The 22,887-nt window shown below is 39.5% G+C and overlaps 1 protein-coding gene across 4 annotated transcripts in view; it reads right to left on the bottom strand.

Annotated features, from left to right (window-relative positions):
* Nucleotides 1-3,074: 3,074 nt before the first annotated feature.
* Nucleotides 3,075-22,887, bottom strand: part of LOC132112783 (protein quaking-A) — a 77,197-nt gene continuing 57,384 nt past the window's right edge. The window contains exons 5-8 of one of the 4 annotated variants that reach the window (XM_059520443.1): nt 10,884-10,971; nt 9,044-9,442; nt 5,863-5,937; nt 3,075-4,868 (exon numbers count right to left, since the gene is read on the bottom strand). In XM_059520443.1, the coding sequence (XP_059376426.1) occupies nt 4,852-4,868; nt 5,863-5,937; nt 9,044-9,442; nt 10,884-10,971 (579 nt within the window). In that variant the 3' untranslated portion in view covers nt 3,075-4,851. Of the gene's footprint in view, nt 4,869-5,862; nt 5,938-9,043; nt 9,467-10,883; nt 10,972-22,887 lie in introns of all 4 variants that reach the window. The other 3 variants (XM_059520445.1, XM_059520442.1, XM_059520444.1) reach the window with 3 other exon arrangements.

Genomic DNA, 22,887 nt, shown 5'->3' with positions numbered 1-22,887 from the left:
ACTTGAAATATTTGAACAAACCTGTTTGAGGCATTTTCGCAAACAAGGTCTTTAAAAGCAAAAAGAAAAACACTCTTGCACTTAAGCTTTTTATTTGAGAAACATGCTACAGCACTCCACACAGAAACTACTGGACCAAATGCTTTTATAAACCACAATCAATGAATTATCAAAATAATTATTTAATGATTTGAATGCTGGTGATTGTGACCTGTGAGGAAACATTCCCTGAGGACATTTTTTGCTTGTGAAACCTCTTTATTAATATAATATTAAGGCTTTTTTCATTGCTCTTCAAAATGAAGATGAACACAACTTCAGTCAGTCAACATATAATGCAAGATTTCCATTCTGAAGCTTCACTCAGTGGGATAAAGGTGGTCTAAAAAAAATTGTTTTTATTTGTGCAGTGGCAATGCATTTTAAATTAGTGAAAAAAAAAAATGTATGATTGGGACCAAAAAAAAATTCACATTAATACACATTGTGCTTTGGTTGTTTACATATTTCCCCACAGAAAATACTGGATAAAGAAAAGCAAAATTTCACTTATCCTAAATCTCTCATACAGTGAGGACACTGCCTTTAGTCTCCAAGGCAACAACACCCAAGCAGTTCCTACAAGGGCAGACTAGTTTGTTAGTACTTTCGCTCCCTTAAATGCTCTGAAAGCAAACAGCCAGCAGCCCTTGCAGACTCATCTCACCGCCGCCTCTGCAGGTCAAACCACCTTCAAAAACTCCACATGAACCCTTACATATGAAGTCTGATGGCTGAATGGCGGAGCAGAGCGGAGATCAGATGCTATAGAGAATTTTGGGCAGGACGGACATTCATTTGCACTGATGAGTCAAGCTAAAACAAAATCCCATCAATGGTGGCAGTAAATGCTTTGATTCCTGAGGCTCACCAGGACTTTAAAAAGAACCCTGTTAAGAGCCTTTTCAAAGACAAAAAGATCCCAAATTGGACTAAATATTTCCAGTTATCATAGGGTTTTGTAACAGAAAAAGTTGTGCTTAACTCTACAAAGATCTAACTCCCAATTACATCCAGTTCTGAAGAAAGCAGCATTGTTTTTCCAAACAAAACAAAAAGGAAACACCAGTAGCACCATTAAACTGCGTGAACAGTGAGGCAGACAAGGCATGGCAGCACACGCTTGGGAAGATTTCTACAGCGACAAAGATGAAAGTGCAGGAGCGGCGTGAAGGACGGACTGCCTCGTGCATATTTACCTGTTAGACTGCGTGTAAGTGTGTGTGTGAACTGTAAATGTGTATGGACCTCTGAAAAATGCATCTGTCTGAATGTGTTTGTGTGTGTATACAAAAACTGTGAGGGTGTTCACACACCAGATTTAATCGTGTTAGTCCGTGAACCAGACCAAGGTAGTAATTCATTAAATATTGGTTAAAAAAAAAGAACACAACACAAAATAATATCAGCAAAGTTAGTAAAATTCTTACTAAGAATGTTTATTAAAATAAATGCCAAGGAGGTTAATAAGAAAAAAATAACAGCATACACCATAAAAACTAAATGCAAGCATGTAAAAATACCTATGACAAGAGGAACTAATAAGTCGCTAATGAGTTAAACAAGCTAAAGAATCAGCAAGAAAATAAAATAACTGTAGGAAAAGGCAATGCTCCCAGTGAGAGACCGATTTGAGTAAAGAGTGGGCTGAGAGGGAGGGCAGAGGAGAAGAGAAGACATGGAGGAAAAAAATAAAAATAACAAGGTGTAGTGGGTTTCATCACAAAAGGAGATCAAAAAAAAAAACTTGTACATAGAAAATGAAGTTAGAAAAATACATTAGAATCCTGTAACAATGGCTGTAATTTACATTATTAGACATGAAGTAGGCAGGCGGAAGAGAACAAGAGTTTTCTCCATACACCTGAAAGACTAAACCCAACTCCAAAACATTAACAGCATGTACTGTAGTAACATGGCAGAGGGAATTCCTTTAATACTGTCCATTTCTCTGCAGTCATCTTAGCTTCTCTCTAATATTGCATTTCATTATTTCAAAGTTTAAAAACATGTATTTAACACTGAGAAGAGATAAATAAAAGACATTGACCTTTTTGTTTAACACAAGTGAAGAACAAGACTACATTAGAGACTGCCAGGGTAACAGGACACAAAGCTGAATGTAACCTTACTCAATGTTACGAACACCTCCGGTTGTTTCAGTGATTGAAAACTGCTGATCTCGAGTGTGTGATTTGATACTGTGGCTCTTCTGTGACTGTTCGGGTTTGGCACTGATGAATATTCCAGTGACCTTCCTCTCAGTAATACTTTGAGTAAATGCAATATTTCCCCTCTCCAAGCATTATTTGCTCTTTTCAGATCATTGTACTGTAAAGCTACATCAATCCTTTGTGAAACACCAAAAAGGATGAATAACCCCCCCCCCCCCCACCTTAGGTCTTTTAAAATAAAAAGCAAAAACACTTCCTTGTCATAAAATAAAGTATGTTTTGGCAAATATGACCGAAAGCTTCCAGTTTGCAAATCTTGAAACAAGAGGAGGTTTTCAGGAACAGTCCAATTCATAAGAAATCTCCCTTCTAAAACACCTGGCAGACTTCCACATAATGATTGGCAGTTGTTCTTGACAAAAATCACAATAACCAAATACATAGATTTTGTCCTCATAATATAAGAGTAACAATGCAATAAAATAAAGAGAAATAAACACTTTGTTCAAATGGGAATTAAAGGTGAAAAAAAACAACCAATCAAGACTTCAACTTAATTTTGGGAAGACGAATCATGGCACATAGTTATAGCTGGTCAAATGACTGCTATTCCTTTGCATAGAATAGATTCAGTGGCACAACACTGCAACAGCCTCGTGGTTTAACTCTTGGGGTGCGTCTTCTTCTCAAGCCCTCCCTCTCTCTGCGCTATCCTAGTTGGTGCTGGATATTATTGAACAGAATGTAACACTCGGAAAAGAAACGACCGTCAGTAAGGCACTTATTTCTCTAACTGTACTCTTCTCCTCTCACGTCATGCAATTCCTCCAAAAGGTTGGACTATTTAGGTCTGTTCTCCCCCCCCCCTGGCCAATAGTATCCAAAGTCACACAACCTTTCGCTGTACTATTCTACTAATGGTTTTATATATTTTTTTTTGTATTATGTTTCATATTTTGTAACTGCAAGTTAAGTATAAAAAGCTAAAATTGGCAAAAATATATATTTCTTCTCCAGCACCCTGTAAAAGTATCTAATTTTGATCTTTCTGTATTTTAATATGCAATGACATATCTACATTTGTATACATTTTATTTTATATATATCATGTATGTATAAAGCAATTCGAACAGGCAGACATGGCTTTCACATCCTATGTTTTTTTAAGAGGGTGTATAGAAATGAAAGTGGGCTCAGTAGCTGGGGGTGTGCAGGACACATTGTGGATGGGCTATTTGAAACTATTCGAAATTACTCACAGTTGCTTCCCACTCGTGAATTTTAATTCGTGAAAGCAAGAGCACTTGCATTTAATTTCAGCTCAGTTTAATACATTTTTTGATAAATCAGCAGTGAGGTTAAACCCTCCACTGTTCTGTCTACCTTATTCATCTTCCTTAGTGTTCATTCCTCAAGGAAATTAGCGTCTTGCGAGACAATTCATCACCATTTCATCCATCTTTTGATTCTATTATAACAAACAGATACAGGCATGACATCAAACCTTTTCAAACTCTAGACTAAAATGACAGAACCCTTGGCGGTTAGATATATGAAATTCATTAAATGGAAACCCTTTGGCTAAATGCGCACACATAATACTTTTTTTTTTTTTGTCTTTTATCTCACAGCTCATTCAAAGAAAGATTTTTTAGAAAGTTCAGGCACTGTATGTGGGGAGGGGGTTGAGAGTTTTCGGGATGGCATAGTTCAGTAAACTGATTCCGGTTTATATCCCAGCTGTCCAACCCTGAATATCCTAGATTTAAAGACTCCAAAAACACTTCACCCCAAACAACTCTTGCCCTGCCTGACTCTGCCTACAGCTCCCTACCGAGCTGGCACATATACGGCAATAAGCAGCACGTATAAACCTGCAAGTATTGCCAAACACTAATAAGATACATGGAAACACAAGAAACAAAATAGGGAGAAGTAACAGAAAAAAATAAATCAAAACAAGCTTTTTGCAGTTTGTCATTGTAGCCATGCTCTAAGTCAGTTGGACAGGCACACCCAGAATGTGTCAGCACAGTAAAACTCATCAACTGAAAAACACAGGATTACATCAGAGAAGGACAGGAAATACACAAGTTGGTGTGAGTGCAGATTTCTTTCCTTCTTTTTCTTTTGCTGATTATTCATGGTGACAGTTTAAATGGGTGGAGTAGCGTAGAGAGATTATTTGGATGCCCCATTTACAGTTATGACTAATAAAACTAGGGTCACCAAGTTGTATATTTTTCTTTTCTTTTTTTTTTTAAATCAGAGATTTGAGTATAAATGCATTTAAGGGCTGAATTAGCTGAAGATGCTTCTTTATTGCTTTTAAACTTCAGTGCAGATATTGGGTAACACAACATCACTGTTAACATCCACCCAGTCATTTGAGACTTTAAAAGAAAAGGAAAGAAATAATAGTAAAAAAATAATAAAGAGTATCATCGTTGTTATCGCTACACAATGTGTTGGTATGGAGGGTTGTTGTGTTTTATGTTGGTTTATGTTAGGATCACTGCTCGGACAGGTGCCTCTCTCTCTGCGTCCACCAGGCTAGCAAAAGGCAATTACCAGTTAATCTGATCAGCAGGCAGGCTTGGGCGGCTCATCATTTGGTGAAGAGTTCAGAGGTCATTTGTTAGTTGCCGGTGGCGGCTAGGTGGTTAGGAACAAAAAAAAAAAAACAACAAAAAAAAAAAAAAGGTAGAAAAGATATTAGTTAGCAAGAAGAGACCGGAATGGCATCATTTTAACAGCAAAATGAATGCTATCTTTGTTTAACCCCTTAATTCCACGGCCAAGAGACAAACACAGGCTAAACCTGGTTATGATCATGACTATAACGTCATGATCAGTTCAATCAGAACGTTATTACATGTAATTAAAGCGCAACAATGCCCCATGTTCCCACAAACAAAAGCAGAGAGGTATCACATAGACAAACGAGAAAAAGGCATACAAACAAAAACTAGTAACATTTTAGTGTCTTGAGTTGAAATGCGTGTTACTAACAGTGTGAGGGGGAATCAGAGCTAGTGCTATGTAACGCAAATAAACAGATAAAGGTTGCGAAATATCGCTGTGAATATTCTTTATTTTTTGTGAACGTATACACAGGATTCAAAAATACATCTGCTATAAAAAATAAAAAAAATAGTACCTTCAGTAAAACGAAACTATAACTGGGTGTAAAATACATATTTACAATTAAAGAGTTAAACAAAATCCGATGAGCTTAACCTGAGATATTATATATATATATATATATATATATATATATATATATATATATATATACTGAGTCAATCACTTAAGCGCTTAGCCACTGGCTGGCAATTATGGCAATGGAATCTTATTCCAGTCCCTTTGTATTTTAAAAACAATAAAAACAACAACAAAAATATACATTCTATTTTTTTGGATCTAGACATAGTTAAGAAATTCACTGATATATAAAGCTATGAAAAAAATGCCATTTAATTCAGTTACAGTCATAAACTTCTGCAAACCTCAGTGTTTCCAGAAGCATTTCATATGTAAACACATTTCCACCGTAAAGATACGCAGTGTATAAACATGTATGATCCCCCATTTACAGATAAAGAAACAATTAATTTCAAAAAAGGTAAAAATATCTTATCTAACTAACCTCTGTCTGTGGTCACTATCCTTTGGTAAGGATGGACCCGCGAATCATGTCTCCGCACTTTAGTTGCCATTGCACCTAGATTACAACAGGTCCATAAGGTTAGACATGGTTCAGTCCAGGAAACAAAACATACATGTAAAGCCTGTGGGCCACAGCTAGACCACATGATGCTGCAGCAGAACTCTAGAAACCAGAGCAATACAGAACACATTTGATTTTGATCTTTAATTTAAAAGATCCATTCAAAATGAATCTAAGTTTGAACTGGATAGCTGTGAAACAGGCTTTACATGAAACATCATCTATATTCAAATTTATGCATGATTCTACATATAATACATATTCACAATATCAACACATTGGGTAGAAATTCATAAAAACAGTAATAAATGCATACAAAATAAACAAACAATTTAAAATTACACAGTCATTGCTTTGACTTACAAGATTGTTTGAGACGGGCTGGCAAGGAATCATGTTTGAAAAAAGAGAAGAAAAAACAACAACAAAGGTGTGTTTTCGGGGGCAAAAAAACGAATTACTATAGTGGAAGCAGCATCATTTGATAGCAAATGGTAATCAAGTTTTGAAACCCTGTGATTACTGTATGACAGCACCTGGCTCGTGCTAGCTACATTTCAGCAAATCTGCAAAAATTACAAATGTTATCTGTTCTTCTCACAAGAATTCATAAGTGAAATAAGAACTAGAAAAAAACTAGTGAAAAAAAAACTAGAATAGACTGCAAATTCTAAGTACATTAATGATAAATTAATTAATTTACATTATTTCCTTGGTCAAAGGTAACGCACAGAATAAATTGATATTTGAAGTAACTCTTGATAACGGACTAGTAATCGGGTCCATAGTGAAGGTTCATTCAACACCATGAGCAAAATGTATCTATAAATTGAAAAAAAAAAATGTTGAAATTGTGAAAATGCATGAATTATGATTTATTTATTTTATTCATATGTTGATTGCTTTCTATCAGAGTATGTGAGCGGAGTGGTGCGATTTTGCCTGGAGCTAGGAGCTGATTTTTTGAAAGATTGAAAGTTTTCAAATCGCTCCGAGAATGCTCCACTACCGCTCCGTCACAAGCACAAATCATACCAACTCAGATCAATGACAAGCTACACAATATTGCTTTCATTATTGCAGGCAATTCAATCTGCAATAATGAATGCGATATTAACTAACTGTCAATGAATTACGGCTGTGTGTATTAAATGCCACTCCAACTGAAAGATGGTGATTTACTACTAATCAAAGAACCGGCTTTACTGACCAGATGTGCATGGCAATTGCATGCAATTAATTGCACAGGCCTGATATAAACACTGGTAACAGACAAGATGTGCTCAAAGTATACTTTATTTATCATTATAAGGTGATATTACTATGTCAAAGCATTCATTTAAATAAAACTTTCATTATCAATTATCATCATCATCATCTGGTTAACAATGCAACCCAACTGATAAAACTAATTTTACTGGTAAGTGAAAAAAGAAATATGAAGGGTTGCAGCTTGCATTACAGTAAGAAAATTTTGTGTAAACAAAATTGATGCAACATTAAAGCATGTAAATTGCCACAGATGTTTTGTTTCGCTTTTGGCATACATAGACCATGAGATGGATTGGTGAAGGAAGCCACATTTCAGTCCCCCAATCAACCAAAGTTTTCAAACTATACAAAATACAGTACAAATACAAAATATTAACAGACATAAAAAAAAAATATATTTTAAACACTAAACATTTTTATGAGCAAGTCCAGATAAGAATTTGTAGATGCTGCATTTTTTGGGAAGGGGAATAACTGTGCAATCGATTTAAGCACAAAAGTGCAATATCAGATAAACACAAAATAAATTTGTTTCTGGTAGTTGGGGCTGTTTTACAACTTGAGAATGACAGGCATTCCAATTCTGCATGACTCTGCAGAGCTCCATGTGGGACTGCCAAGGTGTGACTACTGTACCCGATCACATAAATGACATCACAGAACAGTTGCTAAGCACGAATATTTTTACTCTCCTCTGGAGAAATTCTGTAAGTGCTAACGGTTGCCTCTGTGTGTGTGTGTGTGTGTGTGTGTGTGTGTGTGTGTGTGTATATATACGCCCACATGCTTTGCTGCAACAGCAGATGTCCAACAAATCACTTCTGACTGCACAGAAGCCCAGCGAGCAAGCGAAAGGGAGAGAGTGAGAAAGAACATGGTCTGGTCTGGGGGTGGTTTCGATGTTGGATCGATACTGTAAGTAAATAAAAGGCTGCTAAGCTTGCGAGTGTTTAAGTTTAAAAGTGGTAACGTGGCACTGTCAGAACAGTGGAAGACCCAAACGTGCCAACTATACAGCATCCAGTGAACTGCCTCCATCGAATCAAACACAAGCACTAACCAAAGCTATTCAATCCCAACATTCGGCTTCTGACACACGACTTCATGCTATTGATGCTTCATGCTCCACGCCATCTCCATTTAAAATGTCTGATTCCTAATGTTTACATTGCTTTGATGCAAAGCATCGTATCTGTAAAAGAGGTAGTGATGTTGTGGTTATTATGCATCTTCTTTGCAAGTGTTTGCAGAAGCCCTTCACTAGGCAGGGGATTATGGGTAATTCTCTCAGAATAGGATCGAGCGCTCAAGTTCACAAGGGTAAAATAAGACAATTGGATACAGTTAGAATAGTGGAAGAATTTAATGAACATCCACAATGGGACTCTGGGCTCTTTCTCTCTTTCTCCCGCTCAGCACTGGTACCAAGGCCTGCTGCAGCAGGGAAGAGAGAAATGATTTAAAAAGCCAGGAGAAATCCGAGGGGATCCACCAGTAGCCTGTCTGACAAAGCCTCCGGCAAGAGAGAGAGAGAGAGAGAGAGAGAGAGAGAGAGAGAGACACAAACCAAAATAAGATGTGTGCAGGCAAGCATGTCGCCACTGTCTGTGGAGTGAGTGTGTGTGTCCTGAGAAAAGACTTCTTACGCAGCAGCAAAAAACAAAAAAAAAAAGGAAAAAAAAAAAAAAGGAAAGAAAGATGAATATACCTCGTTTAAGACACAGATAAGTGGTCCCTTTCCCAGCCCGTCTCAATGGCAAATGTTTTTTTTTTTTTTATCACCTGGGTTACCCAGCCTGCTAGCATGAGCTAGTCATTACATATTTACCTTTCAGTGAGTCCTGAACTGGGCCGGGTGACGACCCATCCAACATGCCCCCGTAATACACCCCGGCAAAACCCTCTTGCGGGGCACCGAAGAGTGAAGTGCCAAGCCCCCACGCCCGCTTACCTAGGACTCCGCCGTGCTCGATGGGGTATTCCAGCAGAGACGTGGGTGCCAAGGCATAAGGGTAGTCGTAGGGCGTGGTGTAGATAATGCCCCCATCGGGCGTTGGGGGCACCAGGGTAGGGGTGCCGTTGGGTAGCACAGTGGCCATTTGAGTGGGCCGAATGATGTTCATGAGGGGGGTCCCTGCCGGAGTGGGGGGCCTGAGGGCAGACGGGGGAAGGACCTGACCTGCAGGGGCTGCGATCAGACGCTGGCCTTGAGCAGCCGCTGCCGCTGCTGCAAGAGAGAACGCAAGGGTGGCTGCCATAAACAGAAGAGTGAAAGACAGAAAGAGCAAAAGGGAGAGGACAAGAGACACCAAGAGAGAAGCAAAGGGAGAGATAGAGCGTATAAAAGTATAAAAGTTTTAGAGCAGAAGGGGGAAAAACAGAAATGGACAGAAGGCACAAAAACAGATGTGTGAAAAGCACAGGCAGGGAAAGGAAAACAGAAGTACACAAAAAGAGGGAAAAAGGGGGTGGGGGAAAAATAAAGGAAAATTAGTCCATGCAATGATCAATGAACCACAAAAAAAATTACACTAAAGCAAACTAAAACCCCATAACCAAAATCATTACAAAAATTAATCAAAACTAAAACACAAGGAGGAACTGATGATTGATCATACTGGGGCAAACCGATCATCAAAACAGAGGCACTAATACACAACACAGAGTCACCGATTTAAAGCAGCACATCTAAAGCCAATGTCCTGCGGCATGTAGAGGAAAGAGCACTTCAATTTGAGTGCTAAAAAATGCTGATGTTATTTATTTTAGTCGTAACTCTGAAGTGCACTTTCTAGAATTGATTCCACTAACTTGCCATAAGCTTTCCCACATGAATCAAAACCTCTACATGTCATTGAGACATTTAGTGCAGATGTGGAGAGGTAATAACCACAAGGCTAAAAATTAAACATTGTGCACTGAAGCCAAACAGATGTGTTTCTGTCCGTGTCATATATACCCAAATATGCATGCTCACATTCATAAATACATACAATCACATATACAGTCATGCAAATATTACTTTACAGAGCAGTTAAAGCCCAAAACCCTTTGTCAATGTGGAAATGTATTGCAGTAATGAATACGTATGACATAGGTGGAATCGTATGCAAATATATTTGAGCAACAATATAGGTTTCACCGAAAGACAGCTTAAAACACACAATCATGCAGCAAAATGATTCTGTATGCCACACGAAAATTACGTAAGCTGTGATTGCAATTGGAACAGCTTTGAAAAGAGGTGAGAGAAAGATGGAGAAAGAGAGAGAAAGAATAGAGAGAGCGAGAGAGAGGGAGGGATAAAGAGAGACAGAAATACTAGACTGTGGGCAGATGATTAGATGTTTTCTTGAGGAGTTTGCAGCGAGCAAGATTCTTTCTTGAATTACAACGAGAATCTTATGTCTTATGAACTCATGTGTGCAGTGTTTTTATTTAATATGTATTTGCTCATTTATGGTCAGAATAAGTCAGCACAGAAAACATTTAAACAAATCACTTTAGTCACTGTGCAACACAATCACAGCTGAACTCACATTATTCCCTAATAGTTAGCTTTATGACTGTCTTATGGGTGTGCTGATGTTCAAGTCTATTTATTCTGGAGTGCGTGTCTACAAAGTTCCTCAGCGACTAGCTGTCGATGTGTGAATGCGTCTCCTTACGCGTTTTGATGTTGGTGTCTCTGTATGTTCCGTTTAGAATGGCCAGCTCCATAAGCTGCATCTTCTTTAGATTATCTTCGCCTTCCGCCTACAGAAAGAAGAAGACCAATCAAAGGGGAACCCCATTACTCACACAACCAATCACCAATCAGTATTCATGCAGAAAAGGGGGACAATCTGGGTTCAATAATTAGAAAAGCAGTGAATTCCAAAGTAAAGAATTAAAGTATGCGATTCATAAAAATCAAATAAAACTAGATAAGATAATTTCTCATTAAATGTAATTAAATAAAATGGGCCATATGCAAAATGTCTTTAAATAATAAAAATGTATTTAAATTAATAAACACACACACACACACACACACACACACACACACACACACACATACACACACACACACACAAAGGGCTTGAGTAGAACATATGAATAAATATTTACTCTTAGCAGGAACTAGAATTCTAGTGCTTCTAGACCCAGAGACACACAGAGAAAGACGCACACTTTCAGTTACTAAGAAAGAGTAAACCAAACATGAGATCTCTTAATGCAGAGCAACTAAAAAGCAAAAAATGCAAAGAGAATTGTATTTTCAACTTCAGAGAGGAGGAGAAGGGAGAAAGATAGAGGTAGAAGAAACCAGCTCAATTCAGATTTACACATCAAGCAACAGACACACTGGAGGGCTGGGACACCTTTAACTTTTCATGGTGCTTCAGAGTTTCCTTAGGAGAGCAAACATCAAAGGACAAACTACTTTAACAGACACCATATTTGAGTGGTATTGTGAGAGTTGTCCTTAAGGGACTTTGACTGCAGAAATAACATAGTTCTAGATTAGTACAACTCTACACATCCACATCCACAAGCTGAGAGAAATCCTGAGTAATTTCCTAAATCAGAAAACAAAACAAAAAAAAAACCACGCACTGAAGCTACGGATCCCTCTGCATGAATGACTCACCCATTCCTGAGCACTTTAGTAATTCAGACAGAAAAACATTCTCTTCTAGAAAGCGAAGCTTTTGTTTGAACCCTTCACATCCAAGGAGCTTGTGGAGAGCCAATGAAGATTCATCTATGAGCTTGTTACAATAACACCACTCATGTGAAGACAGAACAAAAGAAAATGGGCTCAGGGTAATTGAATGCAGTGTGGAGAGATGAAAACACTCTTCATTTGTCCATTTTACTACTTCTGAGCCTGACATGTGAAAATCTTCAGCGCTGTCCTTCACAGGTTTCATCCAGAATTAGTCTTGCAAATATTCAGAGACAAACTGACCAGCTCCCCCAATACACAGTGAAAAAGAAAAAAGGTGCCAATGACAGAGTAGCACAACCTTCCTCTGCCTTTTAAATTATGTCTATTGGCTCTTATTCTGGCCAGCCGATCTCAGTTTTGGCATAGCCGCTCTAATACTGTCTGAAGTGACGAGGAGTAGACTACTTGACAAGGGCAAAGATCTGCTTAAGTATTTCACAGGCCACTTCGATATGTTAAGGTGTGATTCTCGAAATAGTCTGAAGGTACAAATGTTTCATTCACTTACCCTCATCATTTTATAATCGTATGACTGACTTGACACAAAAAAACGTTAAGATAACCGGAGATATCTTTCCCATTCCAACTCTTTTCCATTTAATGTAAACGGGAGCCCCAAAAAGCACATAAAAGCAAAAAAAGCATAAAAAACAAAGGTCACCATGAAATCAAAATTAATATTTCATGTATATAAACACACACACACACACACACACACACAAAAGAAGAGATTTGGAGTTAACACTTTATTTTTAGTTAATAAATTTTATTAGAAACAGAAAAAATAGGAAAGTAGATGCCAAATAGAACAATCACCACATCCATTGTTATATAAACCATTATAATAGAAAAAAACAAAACCATTATCCATTACTCATAGCAAAAACAAAAGCATCAAGTCCTTGTATTAGAGCAGATTCAAACAGAGGGGCAGTGCAAGGAAGGAAATCAAGGTCTGGGGCAGTCGAGCCTATTGATTCCTGTAAGAGGGGTGAGGCAGAGGATAAACGACTCGAAAAAGCCTCAAAACACCATAAACTTTCTGCAGAGCAGGACTTTGTGTGGCTGGCACAGCTCTAAATCCAAATAACAACATCTCAGTGCTGGCCATGAAAGCAGATGTAGTCGATTTTCTCTCGCCCCACAAATGAAGACTTTGTTTCTGGCTTATTCTGCAGGGTGTTTAAAGAGGTTGCAGTGCCTCTGGTCAGTAAGAGTAACTCCCCACAGGCCTGCAATGACACTGGGGTTAATGGAGTACAGACTTCCTTTGAGGGCCAATGATGCTGCTCCTCAGTCACCGTATAGACTGGACATTTCTGTTTGAGGTCAGGCCAAATGTAATTTTTTATAACACCCTCTTTCTTTGCTTCTTCATCCTGGGCTAGAGGCATTCTCAGGATGTTTGTAAAAAATGCAGATATTATTCCTAGGCAATAGAGGGAGGAAGGAAATGAAGGAAGTGCGGCATTTCCAGAAAGCTGTGTGTCATCAGACGGCAGAGGCTCAGGGGAGACGTCCCCTGATTTAAGCAACAAAAGCTGACACAAAGAGAACGTTTCAACACATACTCTGGGTGTGAGACATCAGGGAAGGCTGCTCAATAATACTGCTCTATCCACAGGAATCAGATTCAATCAATGGGGTCTATTTGTAAGGGCAGCGGAGTGAAGCAGCTCTCTCATTGGCCATGGGGGAGGACAGGGGACGCTAGACTGTGACAGCAGCACTTGTGAGCACATCAATTTTGTTACACACAAAGTACAGCATTTCCTCTCGTTTAATAAAACGTTTACAGCCATTTCCAAATCCATTTCCTTTTCAGTGCAGATCTGTGGGAAGGCTGGTGTCCAGAAGCACGTGCTCATTTCCAGCAGCGAAACTTGCATGTTTTTACCTCAAGACATTGGAGAGATAGGCCACGTTCACACAGCAGCAGAATACAGTTGTCAGTATGGTTTTTAAGTCCTTAATACGTTCACACACAGTTTGGTTATTTACAGTTATGAAAACCGCATTCTGTAACCGAACTCATGTCTGTAAATTTTTAGGGTTCACAACCGCATTCTCAGAACACACACACTGTGTGAACAGAACAGGACTGGACAACTAGTTGTCTGTCATGTCATACAGTGTGAGAGAGAGCCGCTCTGCTGCACAAACGTGCATCTACCATGAGTTTTGTTATTTTATGCGTGTTTTCGGTGACTTACAGTGAAGGAAAAATTTGCTGTGTCAGACATTTTAGATCCCGTCAGTTTTGTGTTCTGCGCACGATTCAAATGCTCCGCTCTCCAACCAAATATTAAAGCTGCTGTCGGTTAATGAAGATCTGACGAAAGAACTCGTGGCTTGATTGGGCTCGTGTCAGAAAGTGATAAAGACTTTCAGTTTCATGCACGTCACCATCTTTGCTATTACTTTGGTCACTGTTGCTATGATTACTAGTACGGAATACGGGCTTGACTCTCATTGCACGTTCATACAGACATATATTACATACACAGAGCCAGATCAGGTTTTTTTTTTTTTTTACAAGATTTTAAATCCAAGTTCGATATTTTATGAATGTTGAGACAGGAAAAGAAGAAAAAGTTCTAGTTGACATTAAACATTTTTAGGACTTAATACGGTTACCTTTGTCACTTCCAGCACTTCCCAAGTTCCTTTTACCACATAAACATCCTTCAACTCCACCCCCGCTACCAAACCACCCACAATCTACATGATTCAGAACTGTGACTGCATTGTTACAGATTTAGCATGAACTTCAGAAGTCACCCAGTCAGCGAAGAGAGATTACGACACATGACAAGCAGTTACACCACCCTTCTCCTGTCAGCTGCGTAGAGGTAAAGCCCTATAAACGATCCGACAGCTGGCTTCAGTGAAACTAAACCTAAGCTTGAGTAAAATGTGCTATAATTTCTTTCATAAAGTTAATGGAACAGAGGGTTTCTTTTTTTGGTGTGAAGTACAGATATGCCCCTGGTTTGTGATAGTAATTCAATGGACTTCAGTGGAAATCTCACAAAAAAATAGCTGTATGCAGACTCATCAATATCCTCAATGTATCAGAAAAAAATATATACTATAAAATAAAAATAAGTTTTTTTAAACGCATAGCACAGTAATGAAGGCAGCAACATATGACAGATAGAACAGAACAAAAAAAAAAAAAAGACTATTAATCTTTCCTTGCACAAAAGTATAATACGAACGGGTATGGCTCCAATACAGAGTTGCACAAAGCACTTATGTGCATCCTGTGTGCAGAATGTTGAACTTGAAGCAACACAGTCACAGTGCACAGCACTCCACATTAAGAAGGGAAGAGATATCGATGCGTAGTGTATTATATCGGCAATATTTTAAAGCCTTTTCTTTTGAACAGTTTTGAAACGCAGTTATTGTGCGCTCTTGAAGAGAGTTTCATCGCTTGGGTTGTTGTAACCGAACGCAACAGCAGTTTGAATGCTGAATGGAGAATGACAGACAGACGCAGCAGAGAGAAGAGTTTGTGAATTTGACTTCAATATTAATCTGTACTTCACATTAAACTATGGAACGGCTTCAGAAAACTTAAAATATAATGCACGAAAACTTGATGGGGCTTCATGATGTTTTTGTGGCTTTTGTGGGGTTTAACAATAACAATATTATATGCACAATATCGGATTTGGACTGGTCTCGTCTGACATATCCGATCCTGCAGAAAATGTCAGCACTGGAGCCAATACAGATATTGAGTATTGGATCGATGCATCCCTATCAGTGTCAACATTAAAATACTGTAATGCATCTGTTATTCAGTAACCAATAATACCTTATTTGAAATTTCACAAAATTCTCACAGTATTCCTAATTTCAATACATCCAGCCGTTACGTCTCTGGGCTGAAAATGCAAAAGGTTGCAGGTTTGATCTCAGAGCAGTTTTCCCCTAGGGTAAGACACACAACATTGCTTCGGATAAAAAGGTCTGCAAAATGACAACCATATAATATGTAGGCCAAGTCTGAGCCTGATAGCTGTATTTAAAATGTTGCACAGATGCTTACATGCACTGGACAAAGGCATCAATACGGGATTACGCTGGATTTTGCCAGAGCAGGATGTGATGACAGAGATCAGAGTGAGCGAACAAACAAAATAAAGCACAACAGAAGATGAGGAGGGAGGGGTGCAAAAAAACAGAGGGAACATTAATGTGATCCATGATTTCCACTGGTGCAACACATTGTAAAACCTTCAGTTGACTCGCACTCCTCTCTCTCGCTTTCCAATTTCCCCTCCCCTCTCCCTTTCTCTCTCGCTGCCAGACGATGTTTTGTTCTGCTCCTATGATCCTTTAATGCCACCCAATCGAGCCGAGAATATCTTGAAAGGATTTGGGAAGGCTGATCTAGAGGTTTAAATACTGCCGGATTTGCATCAGATTCCGAGATTTGAGAGTCAAAGCTGATCTGCGTGCTCCCTGTGCTGCCTGGGCTGTCAGATCCGGACTGTGACCCAACCTCGCCCGCTTTACAACCCCCTTAACCTTGTGTTCAGTGTCAGGAGGAATGAATCAGCTGAGGGAAAAAGGCCTGAATAAATAAATCTGCAAATCCCAATAAAAGCAGCACTTTTATGACTGGCCCTTGAACATGCAGTGGGGATTGATGGACCATATTGAGGCTAATTTGAAAACAGAGCTTCCCCAACGGCCTAGCAGAGGTTACTTCACACTCAAGGTTAGCAGCTGCAAAGCAAATGCATGAAATGAAAAGTGTTGGCCAGCGCAGTCAAGGTCTCTACTACGATAGCCAAACTGCTCTGTGGGTCAGGGCCAATATATTAGCAAGCAGAAGGCACAGAGCCTGATATACTGATGCATGCTGCGTGAAAAGATGTTTTGGTTGAACAAAATTGGAAAACATATTGCATACGAAAGTCCACACACAAATTTGATGACGTGTTCAGTTTTGCTGACTACAGGACACACTGTGTACTGCCAACGAGAGATTACAAACGAAGAGTAATGGAGACGTGTTGGGCAAAATTGCAACTAAAAAAGCTCCTAGAGAAGGTGAGGATAAACTAATCTAAATTAAATGGGAAAGCAATTCTCAGACCAGACCGGCTATATGCACATTTCTTGCCAATGGGTTCATCTAACTATGGCCTAAGATAGAAGCAATAAAAAGCTCTAAACACGAATTTAGGTATCGCCTACAACCGCAAACGTATGTCCTAACACAATCCTGTTCCACCCTCGAAAACGGTGCGAGAAGATGAAAGGAATCCATTCCTGGCTCTCTCCGCAAGACCGGTTTCGATAGCATTCTCTAGATGCCATGGCTGATCCTAGTGGTCCCTGTCCCCATCTGAATCTGAATGAGCGGATAATTAGCCCAGAAACCATGTAACTGGGGTGGGAGTGCAGAGAGCCAAAGGGGGGCACAAAAACATCCCGTAACTAGGCTAGTGCACAAACACTGGCATTTCAGTCTGCAGCTATTCTCCCCAAAGTAAAAGGATTAGTGGCTTGTTCAAAGGAAATGCAGTTTGACTGATGTCCACAGGGGGTCTTTTATGGGAACCAGAAGAGATTACAGCCAACTGTTTTCAGAAGAGTCAGGGGCTGGACTAACCTCTAGAGGTGGGCTGCAAACTAAGAGGTTTATGTTATTTATCCTGATAGCTTCTAACAGGAAGGAGAGCTTTGGGATGGACTCTTTAACTTTTCAAAGACGCTAGTTGACTTCGTGCCTCGTTCCAGAACAAATTATGATTATATCCAATACCCAATTCAGAGTCTTTATTTGGGCCGTCTTGAGTTATCTTTACTATAACAGTAAAAGATTTCACACACAGAGACTGTTGTTTCTGAAATCTCATCCTTCACTCTATGTGACTGAAAGGTGAAGAAAAAAGGTTTAGGTGAAAGGTTTAGGTTGATAAGGGATGCATTAATATTAAAATTTAATTTTCATTCTGACACTGAGCTGCTAATTATTTTCACATTATTGCTGATAACCAATAAATGCCTGTTAATAAGATTCTATACTCTTTTCTTTGGCTGCTCCCGTCGCCACAGTGGAATTATCCACACTGCCATTTGGATCAGGTTTTATGTCGGATACCCTTCCTGATGCAAACTAGCACCAAGAGTAATACATTTCTGTCTAAATACCAAATACTCTGCTTAAAACAAAAGACAAAAAAATAAAACAGTGTACAGTATGCAAAAATGTATATTTAGAGATTTGCTAAAAATTACACTGAATTTGAATTATTTGAAAAACATTACAAATTTCCACTGTTTTATCTAGCTTATTCCTACCTTATTTAAATAAGTAGAGTAGGATTGGAGGGGAGTGGAAATTAAAGCAGCTTCATCTCTTCTTTTAAAGAATAATCTGTTAGTTTCTACACAGTTGTGTAAAAATTTTTCCAAAAGCTTTCTGTGGGCAGTAGGCACAGCTACAGTCAGAAATTGTTTTGCATTGCCACTCACAAAGGGTTGTACAAAAAAAAAAAAACACTGTAAATATTCACTTGGGCCTAATGTTGATATTTTGAGGGATGGAGGCACAAAGCAAACTGCTTGACAAAAACCTTGTCACACTTTCAAGGACAATCATTTGACTGAACTTCAGGCTCTTGTGCTTTATCTAAAGTGAGCAGATTAAACAGAAACCCACAGAGAGAGAGTGAGCAGGTCTGAAGGGAGGTGGCATGCCTGAACTGAGCTCTACCAAACATGAGGGCCTTCTACCCTGGGTCAAGGCCACCTTTTCTTCCCCTGCAGTAGCGCTGCTAGAATACAGCTAATTTGAGCTGGCTTAAGTGCAGGGTAAAAGATGAGGTCATACTATCTTAAAATAGTTGTTTGGTTTAGCTTATTTGGTTTGTTGCAAATAGACTGATCATTTCTTTTGAAAATTATTACCCGCTTAGCTAGACCTGGGAGAACACTGAAAACTGTAGCACCACTTCTACCACAGCTAAATGCTGCAGTTGCACACTGCTATGCAGCTCGGCATACTCTGAAATGTGTAGTTAGCCAATAACTGGGAGGCCCTCAGGGTCACTGTTGGAGCACTTTACAGGGCCATAGCAATCTGTGAAGAGAGGGCAATTGAAAGCCCAGAGAGAACAACAACTTAACGAGACAGCATGTTCGCTAGCGGAGATAAGTGGCATTAACCCAAAAGCACAAAATGATGCCTGTCTTTGTAAATTATGCATCAGTATCATAAAAAATACATTCTAATAGAACAGTCAAAAAACAGAGCAGTTAAATAAAATTCTCCCTACAGCATCAGTTTATCATTTCCACTTCAGAAAAGCGATTAACATTAGTGGGCTTATTTTTCAACCATAAAACAGCGTAACAGCAGACAAGAGCATCTAAAGTAATTTGATGTGAAATGTGATTTTTAGACAGTAAATAAATGCCGGTCTCCTTTACTATGAAACTACCGTCTCATTTGTAGTGACACTTGTTTTGCCAGGAAAATCACTTTAAAGCTGAAAATGAAAATTGCAGTGTGTGAAGTGGTTCACTTCGCACATCGCCGCTTGAATTTGTGACTTTAAAATGGCAGGTGCTCAGGTGAAAATAGGCACACAGTAAATCCCAGTCTATTCTGGGTCTGCTCTTTCCATTCTGTTCAGTGAGTCTTACAAACTGCCAGTCCAACGGAGCGTTTGAAGCTGCTGCCAGCAAAGGCCGGATTAGCATACAGACCCCAAGAGAAGCCTTTTCCTATTGCGGTTCTGGTGGTCAGTAAGTCTGGGGTGCAAACCATGGCTCCAATCAAGAAGACCACGGAAAGTAAAGGAGGACAGCTGCTTTAGGGAAGAAGACAAGTGAGGGAGAGCTTACTATAAAGCAGGACATAAAACAGAAGGATAACAGTTCTCCACATCTTTGGCCTCTAGTTCTAAAATTGCTAGAACTGCCGGGACTTGCTACCATATAGACACCATCAGATGTTGAAAAAATAAATAAATAAATAAATAAAAAAAGTCTGCCAATACTTCAAGGAAAAAAGGCTCTGGATTAATTATATGGTACCAATTTAAAGTGAAATTTATGCAGAATACAACATTATGCTTTAAGTACATCTACAGTATCAAGTCCTCTGACCCTTTGTTCTGTTTTTTTCCAACACTTATGCAAGGAGCAGCAACGAGAGCTGATGGCTCTCCAGCTATCTATGAGCCACATCACTTTTACAAGCTCACAGCGGAGGATGTTCCCATTACCCATGATCCTATGCTCTAAACCCTGCAGCTGGGGCTCGAGTCTGATCGGAAGCGACACATGCTCCGAAAACAGGGACACAAGAGCACTCTCAGTCGGGTTGCACTGACCTGCAGGGCAACTTGCACGCATTTCAGGAGGCTGTCGTCACAGGTGGTTGCATTCACTGCAATTTTTTCCCCTGTCTTTTGTCCTCTAAGATCTCAGCCCAATGAAACTCAAGCCTCATTGAAGTAGTCAAGTATAATACAGTTGAAAACCAGCCACTCCGAGGATAAATGCAGCTGCATGCTTTAAGGTAGGGGTGCACCGGAATTTCGGCCACCGAAAATTTTCGGCCGAAATGGCATTATCGGTTTCGGGCCGAAATAAAAAAAACAGCCGAAAACGTAAACCGAAAATGAATGTCACCCGCCCCTCCCATCCGTGCGCAAGCGCTTAGGTTTCACTCACGGTCGAGCTGTTATCAAGCGTCAAGGCTTGTCACAAAAGCTGCACAATCGATCGGACCAACCAACACAAGTTTCGAAAACGAAAATAGGGAATCGATTTTAACGGCCTTCTCTCGGAGCGCGTCCAGCTCGCCACTATACGCTCGCAGCGAACGCGCGTCACACAGCAACTGCAGGTTCTGACACACACACACACACACACACACAGCCTATTAGTGCATAATATCAATGTAGCCTTCAGTAATGTTTTTCATTGATGTTATGGCAGTCCACATTGCTGACTTGTGCGCGTCTCAAGCACCCTCTTTACGTTCGCCCTAATGCCTGTTTAGTTGTCGGTGGATTTGCCTATATTTGGCGTTGAAAAACGGATCAACGTCAAATATAGGCAATTTACTAACGATTCAATGAACACTTTGCCTATGTCTCAAAAATAGATTTTTTTTTCACAAAAGTGACAGCCCTATACGAGAGGACACCAAAGTTGCAATATGTAGCATTTGTCCTGCAAAAATCTCCAAAATTGTGGATTTTTTTGCACAATTTTTAAATGGAACATAAAACTTGAAGAATAATTATTATTTATATTTATTGTTAAAAATATTTTATGTTTTGTTATGTAACTGTTAATAAAAGTTTGATTATTATATTGTGATTTTTCAATTCAGATCCATTAAATCCAAGCAATATATATATACGTTTTTAAAAGAAGCCATTTTCGGCTTCAGTTTCGGTTTTCGGCCAAGTGCATCCTAAATTTTCGGTTTCGGCGCAGAATTTTCATTTCGGTGCATCACTACTTTAAGGGATAGTTCATTTACATATCTTTCAAAACACAATGCATGTTTATTTTATCTGTGGGACACAGATGAAGAATTTTATAACTTTTTTGCAAAACAAAGGACCTCACTGACTTTCAACATTTTTCAAAATATACCCTTGTGTTCCACGGAATACATAAAATCATACAGGTTGGGTACAACATGTAAATGGGGGCAGATCTTCCTTTTTCTTTTTTTTAGGAAGAACTATCCTTTAAATTGAGAAGTGCTCGATTAAACTGAAAGAAAAAGCAAGAAATTGAAGTCATTTTAAACAGAATGATAAGCAATTGGATTGGTGGCATTCTCACCACACATGCCGAAACAACAGCAAGCAGCCAGATGGTAATTTGTTCTGGTTTGTCACATGGGCCTCATAGGAGGTGAGTGATTATGTATGTTGAAGAAAAGGTGTTTATTGATCAGGATGAGTTGGCCACCCAGAACAGTCCTAGTTTCAGGCAACATTCCACAAGTGGCTCACGAGCTGACGTCGAGAATTTGGCTGACGAGGACGTTACGCCCCACAGACCACAACGTATATTATACACCATCTGTCTCTCTCTCTCTCCTTTCCTCTGAGCCTAAGAGTGAGTGAGAGGTCTATAACCAGGTGTATGGTGTGAAATTAACTGCGTTCCTGAATTGGGAAAAGATTACAAATGCAAAGCACCCATGACAACTCCAAGAGGCTTGAAACCTCTCCAGATCGGGGACTCATTGTGCTCGGCAAAGGCGCTGAATGTGATGGTTATTGGCGTACACAGGATAAGAGATGTGCCAAGAGAGAACGTGTGAGAAAGTGTGTTTGTGTGTGTGTGTGTGTGTGTGTGTGTGTGTGAGAGAGAGAGAGAGTGAGAGAGAGAGAGAGAGAGAGAGAGGAAGGAAGGAAGGAAGAGAGACAAGAGAAGAGAACAGGGCTTCAGGCTACAGTGCAAATACTGCTAACCCAGTCACTTTGTTACAGGCAAGGACGAGCCCATTCACGGAGAGATGCTGGAAGCGGTGTGTGAGCGAAGCTCCTCATTTCTCTTTTCTTTCACCTCCCTCCCCCTTCCTTTATGGACTTTTAAGATATTGGAAGCATCATGGAGACATGGGGAATAGCAAGTTGGTTCACTAGTCGATTTCTGCCTACAAGCGCAAGCGGAGTTGAAACAAAATGCTGGAAAAAGGAAAGTAATAAGAAAGGAAGGAATAAAGGAAAGGGCCAGACTGCTGGGCTATAGCTACTATACGCACCCACGTAAAGCTCCAAAGCCACTGAGCTCTGGAGGCAAAACTGTTACTACAGATATGGCACAATCTAGAAGGAAGTGCCTCCCTGACAAAAACCGAACACAAAGACAGACCAAAATGCTACATGCTCCTTATAGCCAGGGGCATCCACAAAAGAAACTATCAGCAGTACTGTACTGAATTTAAATAA

Source organism: Carassius carassius, chromosome 32, assembly GCF_963082965.1.
Source record: "Carassius carassius chromosome 32, fCarCar2.1, whole genome shotgun sequence".
Classification (NCBI taxonomy): domain Eukaryota; kingdom Metazoa; phylum Chordata; class Actinopteri; order Cypriniformes; family Cyprinidae; genus Carassius; species Carassius carassius.
This window is presented reverse-complemented; position numbering and strand designations above follow the sequence as displayed.